This window comes from Lycorma delicatula, chromosome 4 (genome assembly GCF_047948215.1).
Source record: "Lycorma delicatula isolate Av1 chromosome 4, ASM4794821v1, whole genome shotgun sequence".
NCBI lineage: Eukaryota > Metazoa > Arthropoda > Insecta > Hemiptera > Fulgoridae > Lycorma > Lycorma delicatula.
This window is the reverse complement of record NC_134458.1, coordinates 182415215-182437890: the sequence shown is the minus strand read 5'-3', so window position 1 is coordinate 182437890 and position 22676 is coordinate 182415215. Positions and strand designations below refer to the sequence as shown.

At 31.0% G+C, this 22676-nt stretch overlaps 2 protein-coding genes across 4 annotated transcripts in view; one reads left to right on the top strand and one right to left on the bottom strand.

The window, feature by feature from the left end:
* The window catches only part of LOC142324133 (protein phosphatase PTC7 homolog), a 50490-nt gene extending 44509 nt beyond the window's left edge, over positions 1-5981 (bottom strand). For both annotated transcript variants that reach the window (XM_075364814.1, XM_075364815.1), the window contains exon 1: positions 5614-5981. In XM_075364814.1, the coding sequence (XP_075220929.1) occupies positions 5614-5842 (229 nt within the window). In that variant the 5' untranslated portion in view covers positions 5843-5981. The remainder of the gene's footprint in view (positions 1-5613) is intronic.
* Positions 5982-6304: 323 nt separating this feature from the next.
* Mcm6 (minichromosome maintenance 6) overlaps positions 6305-22676 on the top strand; it is a 45724-nt gene continuing 29352 nt past the window's right edge. The window contains exons 1-5 of one of the 2 annotated variants that reach the window (XM_075364812.1): positions 6305-6501; positions 8054-8197; positions 11392-11659; positions 15509-15657; positions 21532-21787. In XM_075364812.1, the coding sequence (XP_075220927.1) occupies positions 6410-6501; positions 8054-8197; positions 11392-11659; positions 15509-15657; positions 21532-21787 (909 nt within the window). In that variant the 5' untranslated portion in view covers positions 6305-6409. The remainder of the gene's footprint in view (positions 6502-8053; positions 8198-11391; positions 11660-15508; positions 15658-21531; positions 21788-22676) is intronic. The other variant, XM_075364811.1, reaches the window with a different exon arrangement.

The window sequence follows — 22676 nt, the reverse complement described above, 5'->3', positions numbered from 1 at the left end:
TTTAATTTAGTGGAAGCAAACCCTCCCCAGAAATAAGTAAACACCCACTTAAATATCAATTAAGATTAAAAGATGATGTTACAATGGATGAATATACATAATAAAATTACAATTTAGGTAGTTTAAAATTAGCTATGCTTACTTTTTTATTATTATTATTTTTATATGAAATACAAAGTGATTATAAAAAACAGTACTTAAGTTTTGTAGTCAAAATTAACAATTTATACATAGATAAGTTTTATATGCATGTTGATAACATTGTAAAGCTCAATAGTTTATGTACAATTACATAACCTTATTATACAATACTGCCCCTTGGTTCAGTGTCATTGACAAAATTAGTATTCAACTAAAATTGAAAACAAGTATAAACAATTTTACATCAATAAATGACAGGAAAAAGTACGATGAGACAGTGATTACCATGAGAATTTTCTTTGAAATCCATTACAGATAGATTATCTATACTTTATCGATCTATTGATATTTTAATTTATTTAAAAGTAATTCACAGATATGAATCTTACTTTTATTATTTTGTTACACTACTATGTATTGTTATATTCTATTATTTCCGTCTTTATTGTATGAATAAAACAGCAACAAACATATTACAATGTCATGCAAAAAAAATATTGTATAAAAAATCTATATTTTGAATAAAACATAATTCATGAAAAAACTTTTTACTGAATATTTTAAACCTATTAACCATTGTGAAATGTAATGAATTAGTAATTCAAGTTTTTTTTAAAAATAAATGGTTAATTTTAGTTTTTTAAAAATAATTATTTCAAAGGTATGCTTTGAAATACCCTTGTTATGCTTTTCCTTCTTTTAATAATTTTCAATTAACTGAGTTACTGTTTATTGGGCCCAGTTACAACCAGTTAAAGATGGAGTTACACCCACATCACTGGCCTCAACTGGTCTTAACTAGTAATGCTCTACATTTTATGCATATCCAGATAAAATCAGTTCAATACACTTAACGTTTAGATTAGTACAGTTCAGTAATTTGAATTCTAAATTCACATAATGACTTAGTGGTGCTCAACACAAAGTGAGGAATAAATAAATAAAATTGTAATGGTTTAAGTTCCCATAATTAATAGATTTTTGTTTTTAACTGAATAATATTAATTTATAATCGTTTCACTATTTGAGTTTTATTAAAATAAGTACACAGAATTCAAACTGAAATTCTTCCATTACTTTCTTCACAAATAAGTCATAATAATTTCTGAAGCTACCTGTGAAATAGTAACCAGCAATGTAACTTGATCTAAACAACTTATCTTTCAGATGTAAAAATAAAATGTCAACTATTACCAAAAGCAACACTCCCTGTCAGAGCATAAGTAAATGGACTGGTGATTAGCAACCTATTAACAATTGGTAACAGGAAGAGCCAGAGTCATAGACATTATGCAGCCTTAAAAAAAATTATACCAGACCAGTATTTTGTGTTAATAATCTCCTCCCTCTATCTTTCTCATCTCTTTTTCCTTGGATAGAAACTATGGGAACTAAGTAAGCTGCTCTTCTGAATCCACTCATAGCAAAAATTTATTTGTTTTAGAGTTTAGGAGGGCAAGCTTAATGAGTTAAGTAATACAACCACTTTTGCTTATTATCTGCCATCAGACAGTTAACAAATTCCTTAAACAAGTCCACAGGCAGCTTTCCCACAACAGATCATATATTAAGGATGTTTCTTGCATCCTCAGCATGGATCTAATAGTATAAAACCTACAAGCCAAATACGAAAATTAGGATGAAATATAAAGAAATAGTATAAATGGTGAGAAGGAACCATCTAATCATGTAATTAACAAACTTTTGTCTCCTAGTTTAAAAACATGCCGGAACAAAAGTTTATTTACTATCAAAAATTAAACAATTAAGAAAAGATATAAAGGTTTAAAGAAATAATTAATTAATATGAAATAATTAAAAATATAATTTTAAAATAATGAAATAATATAACTTTCTTTAATTATTTCATATAATAATAATGATTAATTAATTAGGATGGTTTTGAGGATTTAAACTAAAAACATTTTGAATGAAAGACAAAAATGCAACAACTCCACCATGAAATACAAATCTTCTAGTAGAGTATTTGTATTTCAAATACTACTACTACTAGAGGATTTGTATTTCTATCACATGTAAGCATGGTATCATCTACAAGATTTGAATATTACAACAGCTGGTGGGGAAGTGATTTTTTTTTTATTAGGCTAAATAGGATGTGATCTTAACTATGAGGCTGTCCAACGATTCTGTTTTCTATCAAAGGGGTTGCCTAAAAATCCAAATTAGTAACCCAAGTGCCTACTAAACAAAGAGGCTTGCCGACCTCCGTGGTACAAGTGGTAGCATCTTGGCCTTTCATCCGGAGGTCTCAGGTCTGAATCCCAGTCAGGCATGGAATTTCCACACTCTAAAAAAAATTATCATTTCATTTCATCCCCTGAAGCAATACCTAACAGTTGTCCAAGAGAGAGGCTTCCTGCTACATCTAAAATGTAAAAAAAATAATACGTTTGCATTACCTTACCTCATCTACTTTTTTACCATATATATTGACTCATTTTCAATAAAGGGCTTGCAATAAATATTGTAAGTCCATACCCATTCACAACAAACATTTTCCTTGAATATTTCAGGATACAGCATTTTGGAAAATAAATGGATTTAAAAAAAAATGTTTCCTGTGCCATAATCAATACAGAACACAATTAATTGTTTCACAACAGAAAGGATTACATCAACTTTATACTGTCTGTGCCACCTTCTCTTAGGCCTGTGAGGCATAAAAAGCATCTAAGGATCTGAGAGCAACAACGTTCAGTATATAAACTACCTCTATGGTGTCACTTATATGCATGAATGATACCTACATTTCAACTTGATTTGCTGATGTAAACTTTCTCTAGAAAGCTTGACATGGTTGGTTGTTGTTTGTGAATTACAATTAAATTCAGAAAGAATGTAGTATCTCTATAGATAACCTACAACAGTTAGTTTACATCACCTATCCAAATGATACTAAGGTAAAATGTCATTAATTGTTCTTAATGAGTTAATATTAAAACATTAAAACCAATGTTGATCCAACTTCTCTAAGGTGATATTTTGTTTTAATATCAAAATGGTAGCAGGCATATAATAGTATGTGACAACTGAGTAAATGATGCTACTTAAAATATTCAGTTTATTTTAAGATTTAATTACTAATGATTATTTTAAAATAAATGTAACATACATATACACAACAAATACATATAAATACACTAGGAAATAAACATATATGTAACAAATACATTTTGCCAATGGTATATTAATATTTAAGACTGGTAGTGTTCAAACATTTTTTGCAATTTAATTGTATTTTTAGCAGGAGGGCAATCAAGCTACAAAAAGAAGAATATTCAACAGGTAGAATATATACTTATTTATACTGCTTTTATTAACAGCAGTATTTTATTAACTGCAAAATACTGAACTTCTTTAAGGAAGTGTATATACATAAGGAAAACAATCTCTAAACTGACAACTTTTACACAATTTAAATATAAATAAATATTTTATTCAGAAAGGTATATATTAATAATAATACAATATATAGTCATGCCAGAAATTTTTTGGTATATTATTCAATGGAAAACAAGAATAATCCCAGTATTTACCAAGAAAGATTGAGGAAAACCATGGAAAAAGCTCAACTTGAGCAATATATTTGTCATATATAAAATTAAAAAATAAATTAAAGATGATTTAAGTCCATATTATTAAATAAAAATATATGAAATAATAGTAATGCAAGTTTATGAAGAAGATAAATTATTTAACCAGTACAGAATACAATAACACACAGTAATATACAAAAACATTAAACATAATAGGTTTGAAGATTAAAAAGTAACTGTGTATGTATTATTTGTATAAATTAAGAATGACAAAAACTCAAGTTTACTTTATTAATACTAATTAAAATTCTTCAACAGTATATTTCTTTCTTTTTTGTAAAAAAAAAGAATGTTTTTACAAAACTAAATAAACTGATGAGAAATATATAAAACACAATTTTTATACAAATGGCAATGGAAGAATAACAATGTCCTTTCTAATAAACAAGAAATATGGTCATTTATTAAGGTTGTCTGGTTTAGTAGAAAAGGATACAATGATTTTCTAGTTATCTTTTTTTTTTTTTTTACAGAAATTGGATCCTCATAACTTTAATCATAAAAAAATAAAAGAATCTGTAATTTACTAGACAGTCTACAAGAAACATTTTTGTGAATACCAGACAGTGATCTGGCAGCTCATTTTTAAATCCTCGAAACTAGAATTTTTAAGAAGTCCCAACATATAATATTTCAGTAGAAAAGATACATGGGTATAATGAAAATTTAATGAAAGAGAATATCCACATAAATCTTCAATTAAAAAAAAATCGCTGTTCATTTATAAAAATCAAACAAACATTTATAAATCATCAGTGCATTCCAAAAGACATTAATTATTAATATGAATTCACATCAACATTATATTAATTTTAATAAGCAAAAACATGTAAATAAGTTACTAAAAACTGTCCCTAATCTTTAAGTAAAAATGTAACAGGTACTACTCATCAAAGCTTAAAAAATGTCAGTTCACATGCAAGAAAGGGATGAATTGCTAAACCAGGGTGACTGGCTTCTTATTACCTACAATGTCTTGTCATGGAATACTATTCCTCTTCTGTGTTATTTGCAGTGTCAGTGCTACTTCAGACCTCATGTGGAATAGTTACACATCTGTGTTTATGGTTCCTAACTTTGCAAAGTAATAACAAATTCAGCAAAATAAAAATAAAACTGTTTACTTAACTCTTATCAGACATAAGGAAAACAATATAAATATAATTTCAAGAACATTCCACAACAATAATATTCAAATGCAATTAAATTATTAACTGGATGAAATTACCCCAAAAAGAAAGAAATTGTTATCCCAATAAAAAATTTGAATGAAGAGAGAAAAAAGAAGGAAGTTATAGTTCTACAAATTATTAAATTAGAAAGGCACCTGAAGAATATTGAGACAAAATACACAAAGAGTAGAAATATGGCTACAATGTAGCTATAGTTTTTATCCTTCACATTCATTGAGTAACTGAAAGAAATTGGTGTGAATGGAACATGCAGATTTCTTTATATAATACCAAACGCAAAAGTACTGTATAACTTAAAAATAAAATCATAAAGTTGTTACTAAGATTTCAAACTGAATTGAAGTTCATGTCAAACAGGACCATAAATAAATCAGTAGTTAATATGCAATATTTTCAATACGGTTATTTCTGTACCTAATATTTAAGAACATAATTCAACTAAACATTAACTTCATTAATATTGATCTACATACGTGTCCAAAATAAGTAAATAAAGAATATTACCAATTCATAAACTTAATAAAAAAAAGTCATTTAACAATATAGTGAAACCGATTTATTGATGTTTTCATTAAGAACGAAATCACATAAAATTAGTTTTGCAACCTAACCTTTCAAAACAGTATTATTACAGTCCATAAATCGTAAATAAAACCTACCTATAACATCCGCCGCCTTACATTTCGCCGAAAACCATGCGTCATCACCAAACTGTCCTTTTCTAAGCCTAGCATTTGCAAAATCCTTTGGAAATCCACAAACAGCAGAAAGAATATGAGGTTCACGTTTTCTGCTTAAACTGGGATCAGCACAACTAGTTGAATAGTTTGTTATACCGTTCCACAAAGCACGTGATAAAAGTCTGCCCGTCCATACAATTGACTGCATATTTTATAATAAACGAACACTCACTAACACATGGTTGAAATTAACATTAATATCACTCAAACATTGACTAGGTCGAGTCTAAAGTGTCACACTAATATCGGCCATCTTCAGGGGTAACCTCTAAATACAGATTAACCACAACTCAGGCCTCAAATTGATTTATAGGCTGCGCAGTTAAGAATAACTTTAATTGTTAAATGTTATTCCAACTTTTCAAACATAAATAATGTTATACGTTAACAGAACACGGTTAGATATTACTCCACGCATTTTAATTGCATTATATAATTTATGAGTTTACCCAATTACCTAGTTAATAAACACACCTTATGAGAAGAAATACCAGACTACGAAATAAAATAATTTATTTTAAATTCTGTTATTAAATTTAGATTTCAGCTGTCAACTTTATTTACCTCTGTTAACAAAATATACAATACTTTTATTCTATCTGTTGGGTAACCTAGCAATTTTGGCGCACATACGGGTATGGTGGGTGATATCGTGAATTGGTCATTTGTTGAGTGTATTTTAGGACTATTTGAATATTTTTAAGTTTACTACATAATGGATATTGCAGAGCCGCAAACTTCTCAGCAACGAGTACGTGATGAAGTGGGAATAAGATGCCAAAAACTGTTTCAGGATTTTCTCGAAGAGTAAGTTCTATTCCTTTGTAATTGATCTCTCATTAAGTATGTTTTGTACGCTTTTGTGTTCTTTCTACATTTGAAAATAATTGTCTTGAATACAGCCGTAGTAGTTACGTAGTTTTTCTACCTATGATGATGTTTTGTACCTTTCGGCAGTGATTCAGATACCCATTTTTTTTTTTTGTTTGTAACGTATAGATTCTATATTATATAGATACATAAGTAATCTGTTCAGAGTGCAGAAATACACATGGATCTCTCCAAGTATGAGCAATTTAGAATTTTGGACAAATGAATATCGAAAATTTCTGATCAGTAGTTAGCTGTATTTGCATAAAGCTTGTTTGACTTTTGTACAACTTCAGCTTGAAGTTGAAAAAGTAAATAGAGAAAGAAATATTGGGCGTGTTATAGTAATGATGAAAAGTTCTATAATTAAAATATTTTATTAATCCCAGAAACCTAATACTTTGTCAAATTTTAGATCATCACTTTCACTTTATATAGCGTTAGAGGTTCTTTATGTATTCAGTCAATGATATAGTCGTATGCAAAATTCATGAAGGATTAAATGTTAGTAGCTTTCATTAATTTAGTTTTTACTTGCTTTGGTAGTTGCAGTTTGCACATACAGCAAGTGTGTATTTTTTTTTCACTTAAGTTATATAACATAAAATGTAGTGAGACTGATGACCTGCCTACTGAAAGTGAGCTAAAGTTTTATTTTACTTCTAATGAAGATGAAAGCATTATTAGACGAAAGGAAAAATTATTTTATCAAATCCACATAACTGGAAGTATAATTATCTGAATTTCGTCAATCTGACATAATACTTCTACTGATTAGAAGATGCTCAACATAATTGAGCATTACGCAATTAATTTGTCAAAAGCTGACTAGTTAACTCTTTGTTTTCATTTTTTATTTTCAAAATAAATTTGAAAAGGAAAAACCTAATATAGTCAGTATTTATGAGTTTCTTTTATGTAGAAAATTTACTCATAATTAAAGAAAATCCACTAATCTTAATAAAGTAATGGAGCTTCCTAAAAATAGAAAATAAGTGTATAAGTTGCATAGGTTTTTTGCTGTGGTGAGCAAAAGAGTTAGGTGTGTAATTTGCCTCCTCCTTTCAATGTTTTGCGGAAAAGATGTGAAATACAAATGTCCACATTTTTGAAAATTGTCAATGTTGAATTTGTAAAATATTTGGCCAACGTCAGAAGGAGGGAAAAAGATGTACACTGGACACTAACTTATTGCAGCACATTTTTAACATTTCTCTTGAAAATAAGTTTCATTTACGCAGAATATTTTACTCTGGAATAAGAATATTCTTAATATCAAGTAGTGTTATCAAAATTTCCTGTTACTTATCAGTTTTTGTAAACAAAGTAGAGATTATTACAGAATAATTACGGAAATATTAAAAGTTAGATGCAATAATCCAGTATTGTCAGTTTTTGTGAGGAAGAATAGCAGTTAAATGATTAATGGAAAAAATAATGTATTATATATAGAATACTTGTGATCAGTTATATATTTATTTTATTTCAGTTTTAAAGAAGATGGTGAACAAAAGTACCTTGAAGGTGTACAGGAACTTAGGAGTTTTGAAAGAAGTACTTTAGAGGTCAGTTTTGAAGACATTGAGAAGTATAATCAGAGTTTAGCTACAACAATTATTGAGGAATATTATAGGTAATTAAGACAAAAAATTAACCCAGAAATATAATTTGCATTCTAGTTTCTAGGTTACTTGGTCATGGCTTGATTCATGATAACGGTTAACATTTTTCATCTATCCATCCATTTTTCATAATATATGTAGTATATTTGAAGGTTTGTAGAAAATCATTGTCTTTTGTTTATTGATAGGTAGCTACTCTTTAAGAATGGTGGACTTGTCACTGAGAGAACTTGTGTATTGCTGTGAAGCAGAAAATCATACAATAGATGCTACGATAACTAGTGAATGCCTCTGGAGATAGCAAAGAAACCGTTCCTGAAAAAAGGCAACTACCCTTTCAATAGTTTTTAAACATGCCAATTGAATTGTATAGTTACCAGGTGAACAGGAGGAACTTAAAGCTTTACAATTGTGGCATTATATAGTTTTCAGTACTTTATAGTAAAAGCAATGGGAAAACTAGAGTTTTAATTTCCAGTGAAATTCTTTATTCATTATTCTTCCATTTGGAAAATATTTCTCTTGGGTAAAATATTTTTAAAATCAAATTTCCTTCATTTAGATATCTGGGTGGGGATTTTAGAGATCTTTAAAAATAATAAAACTATGATATTCTTGAGACAGAATGGATGGTGTTAGAATTTCTAATAAGTTTTAGGGTTAAACATTTTAAATTGAATATAGTGGACTGGTTAAGTTTAATTTTAGTAGAAGATATTGTGGTGAGATGGAAAAATTAGCAAGATTTTTTATTCATCTTTCAGTTTAATATTTCATCTGCCTCTGGCAATATCTGCATGATGAGGTAGTTGAATAAATTGAGAAAAAATATTCAGGAAAACCTGTTCAGTTTCCAGTCTCTCATAATATCTACAATCAGTTCCCTTTTTTTAACCGTACCAAAAGATTACTTAAGAGATTATTTAAAAAGCATTCAAACTTTTTGAATTACATACAGATGGCAAATTTTACCAATCTGAGGTTCGTATCACGAAGAGGAGGAATGTACCACATCAAATCGCTTATAAAGTTCCTTGTTTGTAGCGCAGTTATTATGGTGAAGTCTTTTGTCTAAGTTAGTTAATTTTGCTGTGTGTATAAGCAATGTATTAATATGAAATTTTGTCTGAAACTTAAAAAAAAACATTTACTGGAACATATGAATTATTTAAAGAAGCCGCAGCAATTATTGTTTGAGCTTCATGTTGGTTTACAAGCAGTTTAAATACTTTTAAAAATGGATGGGAATTAGTTCATGATCTAAAATGAGGAATGTTACAAACATCGACAGATATGCCTCTTATGACAAAAAGTTAGTACAGAACTTGTGCATTCTAATTGTTTGACAGTACGGGGTACCTTGAAAGAGGTCAGTTTTGAAGACATTGAGAAGTATAATCAGAGTTTAGCTACAGCAATTATTGAAAAATATTACAATTAAGTAAAAACAAAAAATTAGCCCAGAAATATCATTTGCACTATACTTTACTTTTACTTTTTTTTGTGTATACCATCACATAAATCAAAAGTCATTATCAAAACTTTATTAACGGTTCTTCATGATGAATGAAATTAATGATTCAGTGCAGGGATCATAAACAGAAAAATTAGTGAGAAGAGATGATTTATGACTTTTTGCTTTTTGATTATGCTTGGTCTCATGTTGTTGTTGAATCTAAGAACTCGTCAGATTATTCAGCTTGGTTATCATCCAAAACCCCAAAATTAGCACCACTAATTCCCGAATTTGAAGTAGTTCTTTGCAGAACAGCATTCTGACAATGAAAATGTCTGAACAGAAGAAGGTATGTAACATTAACTGTTCAGAGACAGTATCTTCTTATGAAAATGGTATTCAGAAAAAAGTTGGTTTCACACTACTACAAATGTGTTAATATTGGTAGAAATATGTATTAAAAATTAGTTGAAGGAATAGACTTACTTATAATAAATCGTTTTATTATAAATTATTTTTAATTGCCCAACCATACTTCTCAAATATGCCTTTTATTTACTCAGAAAATCTTATTTGATATTTGATTCAGGATGAATTTGATTTTTTTTAATGATTAGATATGATTATAAGTTTATAATAAATTCAAAATAATCATTAAAAAGTCCCTTATTCACAGCATAATGAGTTGACACTCCATTTTGCTGTAAAATGGTAATTATTTCCATACTAATCATTTGAAACTGAGAAGTAAAATAATGTTAAAGTATGAAATGTTCACTTCTTCAAAAAATGAAAAAAAGTAGGGTCCTATTAGATGCATTTCAGGTATTTCTGCCCACTTTAAAATGTGGTGGGTGATTTGCTCATAAAATTGGGGATTTCTTTACTCCAGAAATACACATTCTGTAATCTATTACTCGGGCAAATTGCTCACTTGTTGGAGAAGAAAACTGGTTTCCATGATTGAATATTGAGAAAACACCTTTTTCTTTTAAAAGAGCTTTGCATTAAGTTTCCCTTAAAGCTATGTCTCAGCCACAAAGTTCATTAACATGATCACGTTTAAAGAAAGGGTTTAAACCCAACATCTTTCTTTTTTTCATTATTTTCTGAAGTGTTGGAACGGGGAATATTTAGCTCTGAAAATTTTTCTTGATCAACTTTAAAGGAGATCTTAAACAGGATTCCTCAATGTATCAGAAATGTTCAATCAACTGGAAGGACATGCGGGTATCCAGTTTGTTACAATTCAAGGACCGACCTTGAGGAAAAGGCTTTTTTCCCCACTTTCAGAGTTTTACTATTGACAGAGTTTCCTCACAGAATACATCTGTTTTATATTTTCATAGTTTTCTTTTGTGTTTGTTCACTCATGTACCCAAATACTTGTAGGGCTTGTGTGTACCATTTTAACTTGCATAAATTGGTAACAAGTTAAAATTTTGATTTTGCACAAATCAAAATTCTTACTGAACACGTGAAAATAACATCAATGTGGCACTTCTAATGAACCTGGGACTTGGTTGAGAAAATGAAAGCAGCTGATTAACCTTTAGAATCTGTAATGACTTAAAGTGTTACCAACCTTTATGTTATATCTTGGAAAGGGAGTTTGTGATCATTCTATAGAATCTGAAAATAAATAGCCAGCTACACTTTTTCTACACCCTGTTGTTTGTTATTGCAATGTTAAATAACCAGTATTATAACTATGAAACATATAGTATATTCTTGTTTGTTTTTTTCTAGGTTATATCCGTTTTTATGTTTAGCTGTAAAAAACTTTGCTAAAGATCATGGTTGGGATTCATCTAAAGATAAGGAATATTATGTTAGTTTTACTGATGTTCCAACAAGACATAAGGTACGAGAATTAACAACTGCAAAAGTGGGTTCATTAGTTCGTATTTCTGGCCAAGTAGTAAGAACTCATCCTGTTCACCCTGAATTAGTTCTTGGTACATTTGATTGTCTTGATTGCCAAACTGTTATTAAAGATATTGAACAACAATTTAAGGTAAGTTATTGTATTCAATTTTAAGTCTTATATAGTACCAATATAAGAAGTATTTATTGTATAAGTATAGAAGCATTTATAATTAATAAGAAGTCTTTACAATAATCGATAAAAAATTGAGCTCTCAAAATTCTGTAATTTAACTTGTGTAAATAGTATATTTTGTTTTAAATCTTTCTTAACCTGATTACAATTTGCAACATAATTTAATGTGAAATTTTAAAATATACAGCTAGCTCCTGGGAATTTACAACAGCAAGTTGTACAATACAACCTGATGGTAGAATTACAGATCCTTTGAACATCTCTTGGAGTAGTATCTGCTATAATAAAAGGGTGTGAATTAATTGTAAATTGCTAGTGGCTGATGCCCTGTATTATAATTTGGTTCTGAGAGAAAATCAGAGGTAATTCAAACTGGACTTGATTTTTTTGTTTTTATAAGAAATAGTTCAAGTACTAATACAGTGTTGCCAGAAAATTTTTTTTTGAGGTGGAGGAACCCCATTTACGGGCGCCGAAGCAGTCGGGACTCTCTAACAGGTTCCGCAAGCTGTTACAGAAAATGCAAATGTATTCCTGTGCACTACCGACTAAACCTCCACCACTGGCGACCACACCTCCTGGGAAACCGCTGATAAAGCATTACTTCAGTAGGGAGGGGTAAGCACCTACACACATAATCGGTCTTCACAAGCAAACATCATCCATATCAGACCATTACACGCATACACTGCACACCACAAATACCTAAAGAGAAAAACATTCAGAAAAAATAGAGCACCTAACAGGTACTAAGACATACCACACACATTTTTACATTCATACAATTAAGCCAACACAAGACAAGCGCACAACAATCAAGAAGAAATGGCCACAAGACATAACTTATCCACCAAAGTACACTCAAAAGTTAATTAAATTTCTAAAATCTCACCCAGAGTACACAAAACACACTGACCATCTGACACACACACAACTTCACTTACCCACATGTCAGCCTTAATCATTAAAAACGTGAACAACGCCCTCAGGCACCAGGAGCATAGTGTCCACAGCTTCATCGCACTAAAGCGACTTCCCTCATACTTGAGAGGCCCCCCAAGGCACGCAGCTGCAGACCTGTCCAACCCAGCACCCTCCAACGCCTCATTCCATTGCAGGCCGTGCCAATGCTCACTGTCTCCTATGATTTTTTTCTGTTTTACTAAGTTCTTCTAAAGCTTTTCTATTATAATTTGCAATAATAGTCCACTGTTTTACACTATGAAGCATTATCTGCTGAAAATCCTCAAGTATGAACATGTCCACCCAATCCAGCATGCACCTCCGTGCATCCTGGAACCTCGTACAACAGAAAAAGACATGGTACAGTTTCCTCCAGATCGCAGGCCAGACAGCGGTCTGAATGGTCAAGAGCAAACATAAACAGATACGATCTGTAACCACCATGCCTGGCCAGGAATTGCGTAAGAGTATAATCAATTGATCTGTGAGTCCCACTGTACCAACTCCTTACATTCCCGATCAGACTGTAAGTCCAACCTCTCCTGCATCCGACCATTCTTGCCAAGTATTCATCAAATCTTGTAAATTGGCCACAATCAATCTCTTTCCCAAAGAAGGAAGCATCCTTAATTCTCTACGCTTCCTTCTGTAAGCAATTAGCAGGTCAATTGGTATAACACCAGCCAGCACCTCTGCAGCCTCTCTTGAGATCATACGATTAGCTGCCAAAATCCGGAAGCAGCATCTCCTCTGTAGTGCAGCAAGTACTCCCATATACCTTTTATACCTCAGAACATCTGCCCAGATCTCTGCCCCATATAAGAGGGAAGAACACACCACACTTGTTAACCTCCTCCTGAATTCTCCAAGCCACCTGGTGTTGGAAGTAAGATGTCAGCCAGAAAGTTTAGAGACAAACTTAAAAAAAACACAAACTTTTGAAAGGAAGTAGTTTTATTGATACACAATAAGAAAATTAATCAATTATATACAGTACATGGCTCAGTAGTTAATGTGAGCTCCCTTAACCTGTGACACTCCATCCTTTTCGGCATGGAGTCAATACGCTTCAGTCATCCTTGATAATGTCTACCAAATCTGTCACAGCATAAACTTCAGATCGGTCTTATTCTTAGACTTTTGTTTGGCTAGATGTTGAGCCATCATGTTCCACATATTTTCGATGGGGTTTAGGTCGTAGTTCCTTGCTGGCCATCAAAAAACTTCAACATACTGCTTAGAAAACTAGTCCTCAGTGTAGAGAGAGTTGTGACACATGGCATTGTCTTGCTGATAGGTAAAAGTTTTACCAAGCAATTTTTTAACTGATGGTAGCATGACTTCTTCCATTGTTTGGTAGTATTTTACTCTACCCATAGTCCCTTCAACAAAAGAAAACTCCCCTGGACCCTCAGATGTGATGGAACCCCCACATCATCATGGCCTTGCCACCAGCCTGAACTGTCGAGTGACACAAGCAGGCAAAAACGTTTTGCTTGCTTTCGTCTTTATATGTCAGACTTGATTCTGCGCTTAGGAAACACTTAAAATCGGTTTTCATCTGAGAAGACAACATAACTCCAAGCCTCCTTTAACCAGCCAAGTTGAGCCTTACACCAAATTTTGTGTCGCTCTTTAATAAGATCATTTAGCAAGGGTTTGCGGAGTGCATAGAAAGAGTTCATATGTACTTCCCGAAGCCCTGAAGACAGTGTAAACACAAATATTGAGGTCTTGGTCATCTTCCTTCATAACATACAATAAATCACTACAACTTGCATTTAAGTTATACGACTCAAAATTAAAAGTTTTCGATCCTGTCAAGGTGGAGTTTACCACTTCATGGTGTTTCAGTGACGTGCCAACTTCCTTAAAACTTCTCTCTGAGTTCTTAACACATTAATTTTAGATGCTCTTGATGAGTATAAATTACCATTACCTGTGCATACTGATAATTTGCCATTTGGTATCTTCAGACACTGTTGATCACCCCATTTTCACAAAACAGTAAAAAGTGTAGCAAGGTTATAAACAATGATCTGAGACAATAACAAGGTCATGAGAAAATGTGTGTGCAGACGATCCATCTCAAACAAGACAAGGAGAAAACACAAAACAAAACAAAAAAATTCATGTAAATAAATTAAAGAAAAAGTGATAGTTTTATTAATTGGTGCGGTGTTGGTATTCAAAAATATCATCACAAAAATAATTTTTAACTTGCTTATTTTTAATTGCAACAATCTTCCTAATCTTTGACATCAAAATTTCAATAATTAAGTTTTTATTTTTACAGTAACAAATAATTTTATTTCCTTTATTCTACTGTCAGAACAGGTCTAAATGTTGCCATTCGGTAGTTATTGTGGAACGAAAATGCCAAAGCTTGTCACTGAATTTATTGAGAAAAAAAAATTAGTTTGAGAAGCAACCAAGTGAGTAGGAATTTTTTGTCCCCAGGTTTTATTATTATTTTATGATAGTTATGCCTGACAGAGCTACCATAAAAATTTTGTAGATATAGGACTAGCTGTTTTCAAAGAAATAATTTAGTCAGAAAAACTGGGTTTTTTTAGTTCTGTTTAAAAAAGAAAAAATGTTCTACTTCCAAAAGTATTGTGAAAACCCATAATTAGATGCCTAATAACATCAAGTAAAAACATTCACTGAAATGCAGTTAATTTAGGGATAAAAGCGAATTTGACAAAATGCAAGCCTGTCCCTATACTTTCTGGCAACTCTGTATGTATTTTATAAATCAGTTTGGTAGTTAGTAATTTAATTTTATTTGTTTCTTTCATTAATTCTATAATCTCAGATGTCATTAATTTTTTATTTTAGTTTACCAATCCAACAATATGTAGAAATCCAGTTTGCAGTAACAGGAGAAGATTTATGCTTGATATTGACAAATCTATATTTGTTGATTTTCAAAAAGTTAGAATACAAGAAACACAAGCAGAACTTCCTCGTGGTTGTATACCTCGCAGGTAATACTAAAAACTGATGATCGTGTAGTATTTTCTATTTAAACACTTATAAATAAATGTTTTATTATTTATTATTTTTTTATATTTATTTTTCTGAAAAGATGTCATTGAAAATAGTAATATATATTCTGCAAGTTCAGAACTTTATTAAATTTACAATTAAATTATATTAGTATGTGGGTTTATTGCGGCAAAGTCATTAACTTCAACTCATTCTTTTCATATTAAAGAATCTGCTCAAATTTGTTTTAAAAAATTCTTATCAAAAAAAATGTATAATTTTAATCACAGTATTTGTTTCTGTATTGTGAGTTCTACTCATTTTTAGAAACTTCTGTCAGGGCAAAATTAAAATCACAAGCGCATGATCATACGAGTTATAATTCTTCTGTCAAGCAGAAAGTTGCATTCACTTTTAATGAGGATGAGTCAGTTGAAAATTAGGTGCTCTTGAGTTTACGATTATTTATGTATAGGTAAATCCATGTGGTATGATAATTATAAACAATGATCTGACAATAACAAGGTCATGAGAAAATGTGTGTGCAGACGATCCATCTCAAACAAGACAAGGAGAAAACACAAAACAAAAAAAAACAAATTCATGTAAATAAATTAAAGAAAAAGTGATAGTTTTATTAATTGTTCCGGTGTTGGTATTCAAAAATATCATCACAAAAATAATTTTTAACTTGCTTATTTTTAATTGCAACAATCTTCCTAATCTTTGACATCAAAATTTCAATAATTAAGTTTTTATTTTCTCAATAATTAACTTGTTGGTAGGTTACTAATTATTTTTAATATCCCCAAGGTATATAGTACTTACGGTCTTACACTAAAAACATTATTTTATCATATTGCTTGAATTCTTTAGCAACATACTTATTTTGTTTTTCTGCCTAAAAATGTACGGTTATAATCCCAGCATCCATGTTAACCTCACTGAGCACTCCCTTTTAATCAGGTTTCATATTCGAATTAATATTGAACCTCAGAAAAGCTATTGTTAAAAAGTTTTGTGATAAGAAATATTTTGTATCAGAAACTTCAGAATAGACACGAGGTCTGTTCAGAAAATAACCGAACTTTATTTTTTTAATGTTTATTATTAGAGATTATTAGTCCTTGTCCCGTTCAAAGTACTTCCCTCCCCTACTCAAATACTTTTTCCAGCAGTGTTTCCACGTCATGAAGCAGTCCTGGATAGTTTCATTTGAAATGGCTTTTAAGGTCTGTGACAAATTTGCTTTAATGTCATCAGTAGTCTCAAAACAGCATCTGTACATCACTTATTTTGATTTTGAAAATGAGAAAGGATTGCAATGACCCAGGTCTGGCAAGTAGGGAGAACTGTCATCTGATTTTTGGCACAAAACTGAGTGTGTGGGGCCACACACATTCATTGTGATGGAACCATGAGTTGTTTCACCATAACTCTGGTCTCTTTTTGCTGATTTTTTCATATAACCATAGTAAAATGCTTTGATAGTACGCATGGTTCACTGTTTACCTTGAGGCAAGAATTCAAAATGCACAATTCCATTAAAATTAAAAAAAAAAAAAATAGAGAGCATCACTTTGATATTGGATCAAGACTGATTTGCTTTCTTGGGACATGGAGATGCTTTGCCAATCCATTGTGATGATTGAAGTCTCAGTGTCGTAGTCATAGACCCAACTTTCATCTCCTGTTATGATCCTTAGCATGAATGTTTCATCATCATCATCATCAGCTGTTCAAGAAGTTGCCAGCAAATGTCCACTGCACAATGTTCTTTCTGCTCTTCAAATCAAACAAAGAACAAACTTTACTGCACCTCTATGCATGTTCAGTTTTTCAATCAAAATATCACGTCATGATCCAGTTGAGATGCTAACCTCTTATGCAAGTTCTCTGACAGTCAATCAGTGATTTTCTGAATGTGGGTGTCATTATTTGAAATCAAAGGCCTTCCTGGTCAAGGGTCATCTTCAGTTGACTGATGACCACTTTTAAATTGTGAAAACCTTTCGTAATATTGCATACAATCCAGAGCATCCTCTCCATAAGCTTGTTTCAAAGTTAAAACGTTTCTGTGAAAGTTTTCCTCATTTCATGTCAAATTTTACATTGTATCGTTGCTCCCAAAAATCGCTACTAACACTTATCACTAGCAACAAGTCATAAAGCTTTACAAAAACTAAATAGTTTATAAAATAATCTTTTCAATCCATGGAATCAAACATACAATTTTATAATATCATGAATGCATTACCAATGTTAGATATAAAGTTGTGATGATCAACTGAATTAAGTACTGGTTACAATTCATACAGTTAAGCTAGTTATTCAAACAGGTGCCAGATTAAATAGTTATCCCATTCAAAATTTATGTTCATAAGTGCGTATTTTATTTAATTTTAGCTGTATAATATTTTTCTAAATGTTCATCATAATATAATTTATTTCTATTATTTTTCTATTATTCTTCATATTTGTTATTACATCCATGTGCAATGAGGACATTTAAAAATATTTTCATTACATTTGGCCGTACAATAAAGAGATTAATGTTCAAATATTATAAATAAATATAATACAAGGGCTGACCAGAAAGTAACTTACATTTTGAAATAAAAAAACCAACCGAATAAAAAAAAAAAGAAATTTTATTACATATATTTGAAAGGGACAATCTTAAACTATTTTTCTACATAGTCGTCATTTAAATTGAAGCAAGCTTTTCAATTCCTTCTTTGTAGAAATCTGCCCCTGTAAATTTTTGGCACCCATCTTGCACAAAACTTATGATAACCAAACTTCCCCGATACAATTTCATGCATTAAACTTCGTGAAATTTGGGGGAAATGAAGCGAAAGTTCTGTATTTGTAATGTGGCAATTTTCATGAATTTTATTGTTGATTTTCATTGTCAGTTCATCAGTCACTATGCTAGGCCAACTACTGCAGTTCTCATCATGAACATTGGTGAAGCCATTTTTAAACTGAATACACCACTGCCTCATTCCACCTTCACTCAATATTCCATCTCCGTACCCTCACAAAGTTGCAGATGAATTTCAATTGGTGTGAGGTTTTTTGCCAGTAAAAACCTAATCACTGGTTTTTCTGTGATCACCTTACAACTCGCAAGATTTTCTATTGAAGCAGACACTTCAATAATTCACAATGAACAAAGTAGAAAAATCACAGTCCATACGCTACAACAGCTTGATGCGTACTGAGTAGAAACATTTTGATGTCAAGATGACGGCTCTATCCCCACCCATCTCCATGCCAGGCACAAACGTAAGTTACTTTCTGGACCACACTCGTATTAATAAAATTGAACATTTAGGAAAATGCTATATTGACAAATATAAACCCCCACTTATAAGTGAACAGATAATTTTTGAACAGGAAGAAATGTTTAAATTGATACGCCTTAATAGCTAATTTAACTGTAACCATTACTAAATCAATTGGTCACCAGAATTATCAATCTTACATGTAACAATGGTAATGTATTAATTAGCTTATGTACTATTTTATAACTTGATAATAAATTCATTTAATTCTAAAGAGAAATTGGTAAGTGTATAGGAAAGCTTCTTATTTTTGTGTTAATAAGGGTTTTTTATTTAACAGTTACAGTTATTTATGAAAGTGAACTTTGTAGCTTTAAAAAAAAAATTTTTATTGGTATTTCAACCCAGAACTTTCAGGATGAAAGTCAGAGATTATGTTCCATTCTCTTTCATAATACATATACACACATTATTCACCAATATAATTATTTATTTTACTATATTAACTGCTCCAAAGAAGAGAAGATGAAAGATTATTGCTGGGTATGTCAAAAAAACTTATCCAACACAACCCTGAAGAATACTTTTAATTCAATGCAGTGTAGTAATTGAGAATTCTGGCAACAGGCAAGACCTACATATATATATTTGGAATAGGTGATTCCAAATTGCACGGAAATTTTTTGGGAGATGATTCTATAGCCAAAAATAAGAAAAAAGTTCATATAAATGTAAGTCAGAAAACAGCTTGTTAGTAAATTTCATCTCATGAAACATTCAGCCCTGCTTTCTGCTCCCTCTGAAATTAAACCTTACTAATATTCTTGGGGTACAAATTGATGGGTAAATTTGGTGCTTCGTTATGGTTTTTATCTAAGGAATTGAATAAAGCTGGTCCCAGACCTCTATCTTATAAGGGCTATAAGAAAAACAGGGTAAAACATGAAAAGGTTTTGTCAGTAAATACATTTTTTTGGTTTGGAATAAAAAAATTTTGCTAATTTACCTTTTTTCTTTTTCCTGTTTAGCCTCTGGGAATTACCTTTCCGGTATTACTGCAAATGATGAATGAGGATAATGTGTATGAGTGTAAATGAAGTGCAGTCTTGTACAGTCTCAGTTCAACCATTCATGAAATATGTGGTTAATTGAAACCCAACCACCATAGAACACCGGTATCCACGATCTAGAATTCAAATCCGTATAAAAGTAACTGCTTTTACTAGGACTTGAATGCTGGAACTCTTGACCTCCAAATCAACCAGTATCTTCTGGATTTGAGAAGTTGCATTCACCATTAGACCAACCCGTTGGGTCTTGCTAATTTACGTGGCTCATTCAAATGTTACCCTGTAAGACTATGACTTTCATGCTGCTATTCAGCACAATGTGAGATTAAATGATTCTTTCACATTACAGCTTTAGGATAGAATCTGTCACATATTCATTATCCTAATGTAATATTATCCAATCAGATTAATGCCCTATAGTAGCATCATTTAATGGGATCTGCCATCGAAGTGAACAGGGTTAACTTTGGATTTTATATATTGGTTACATTAACACTATGCATTCGTAGTTCTAGCTAAAAGGAGGGCCAGGTATTGATCCCCTATCAAAGCATCCTGCTGTCATTGTTCAACCCAGCTCAAGGCAGTTACATGTGTGTTTGGGTGATGAGAGTGGCTGTTCAAGCAAAGCTGAGAACTACTTTTTGACAGGCTGGAATCGATAATGTACTCAACTTGAACTGAATGCAGAGTGCGTTGCCAGATTTCAGGGAGTTTTCCTCCCTGAATTTTAAGTTCAAGGGTATCTCTGGCCTCTATGATTCCAAATTTTAACTAGCTGACACAGTGAACAATGACTCTATCACTGTGTCTCCAGTAGATACAACTACTATTATCAGACAGTGTTGTAAGATTTTTCATACAGGTCAATACCCTATTGTATAAGTACTTTTTGAATGAGGTTACTGCTTAGTTAAAACTGGCAAAATTGAATTACACCTGAAAGTAAACAAATTGAGAAAATAAATTGTGGTATGGATGCCACAATTTCTACTTCTCTGCACTTCACATCCAAGAAATATTTATTAGGCTATTAATGAAGGGGCTGCATAATTATTAAAATATAGAAAAATTGTCCAATTTGCAGCAGCAATAATTAAGGTTATTCTCTTTGAGACATTTTTTGGCAGTAACGTGCCACTTTTTCAAGTTGTACGAGCTGTACTTTGCCAGCAAATGTATACAGTATATCTTCTAACTACTGTCACACACAGTTATTCTTTTTTTTAATGATCAAATGTTCTCATTTACTGATGAAAATTAATGCCATGTAAATATTAAGTGAATTAGTTTTGAATGTAAGTTTCAGAATTAGTAATTTCACTTCTAAATTTTTTTGTGGGATATATCAATGCCTACAATTCTTTCTACCATCAAGTTCAAATTTTAATAAATCTTATTTTTCTCTGTAGAAATTTAATAATTGTATAATTATTTTGCTGTAATAATTATACTGATAGGAAATTTTTATAACATGTTTGATAAGTAAATATAAAATAAAATTGATTTACAGTGTGGAAGTCATTTTACGAGAAGAAATTGTGGAATCTGTACAAGCTGGTGATCGCTTTGATTTTACTGGAACTCTGATTGTAGTACCAGATGTAGGAGCATTATCTTTACCTGGTGCAAGAGCAGAGAGTGGCGCACATCATAAAATGGGTGAAGGATATGATGATGGTGTACGAGGGCTTAAAGCACTTGGTGTTCGTGATCTTAAGTATCGTATGGCATTTTTGGCTTGCAGTGTTACACCTACCAATCCAAGAGTAAGTTTTTTTTTTTTACCATATTTTGAAACCCTTTATTTATAATAAAATTCAGTTGTACAACCTTCCTATTTTAGAGTTTTATTAAAGTATTGACTAAATACACATTATTTTAACATTAAAGTTTTAAAAACTCTACCTCTGCCTGATCTAATTTTCTCTTTTATGTTAACCCTTTTAACATAACACAGTTTTTCTAAACAATGGAAATATGACAACACTAGTCAGTGTGAATAACTACACACACACCAACATAATTCACAGAAATGTAACCTTTAATATTAAAGATAAAAGCAAAAATATTTTGGGCTATTAAAAAACATAAATATAGATTCAAAATCAATAGAAAGCCTATTCCAGCTAACACACTCAAACAGCTGGTAAAATCATCCCTTAATGATATAATTCTCAGCTTTCAAAACCGTAATGAGTCTATAGATTAAAGAACATACCACTTTCATTACAAGGTAAATTATTAAAAAAAGTGAACTTAAGCAAATAACATAAATGGATTAAACTGAAGCACAACACTGACAGATAACTGGTTCTATTTTCAGAACAAAAAACATAAGACAAAGATAAATTACAAATTCTTTACCCTAGAATTAATAACTGCATTGAAGCATTTCCTACAAATTCAAAAACTTAGGCTTCAACATTTAATTTATTTACTTCTTTTTTTTTAGTATTAAGAGAGTTTTTTGCTTTCTGTAAAACCTAGTTTTCTCATTTTTAATTATAATTGTGGAGATTTTGTTTTTAAATGTTCCAAGTATTAAATCATGTTACAGTGAATGTTGTTTTGGTTTTATATACAATTTTAAACTAATAAATTTATAACGTAACTTTACTTATACTTAACTTTAACTTTTGTAATTTTAAATGTTTT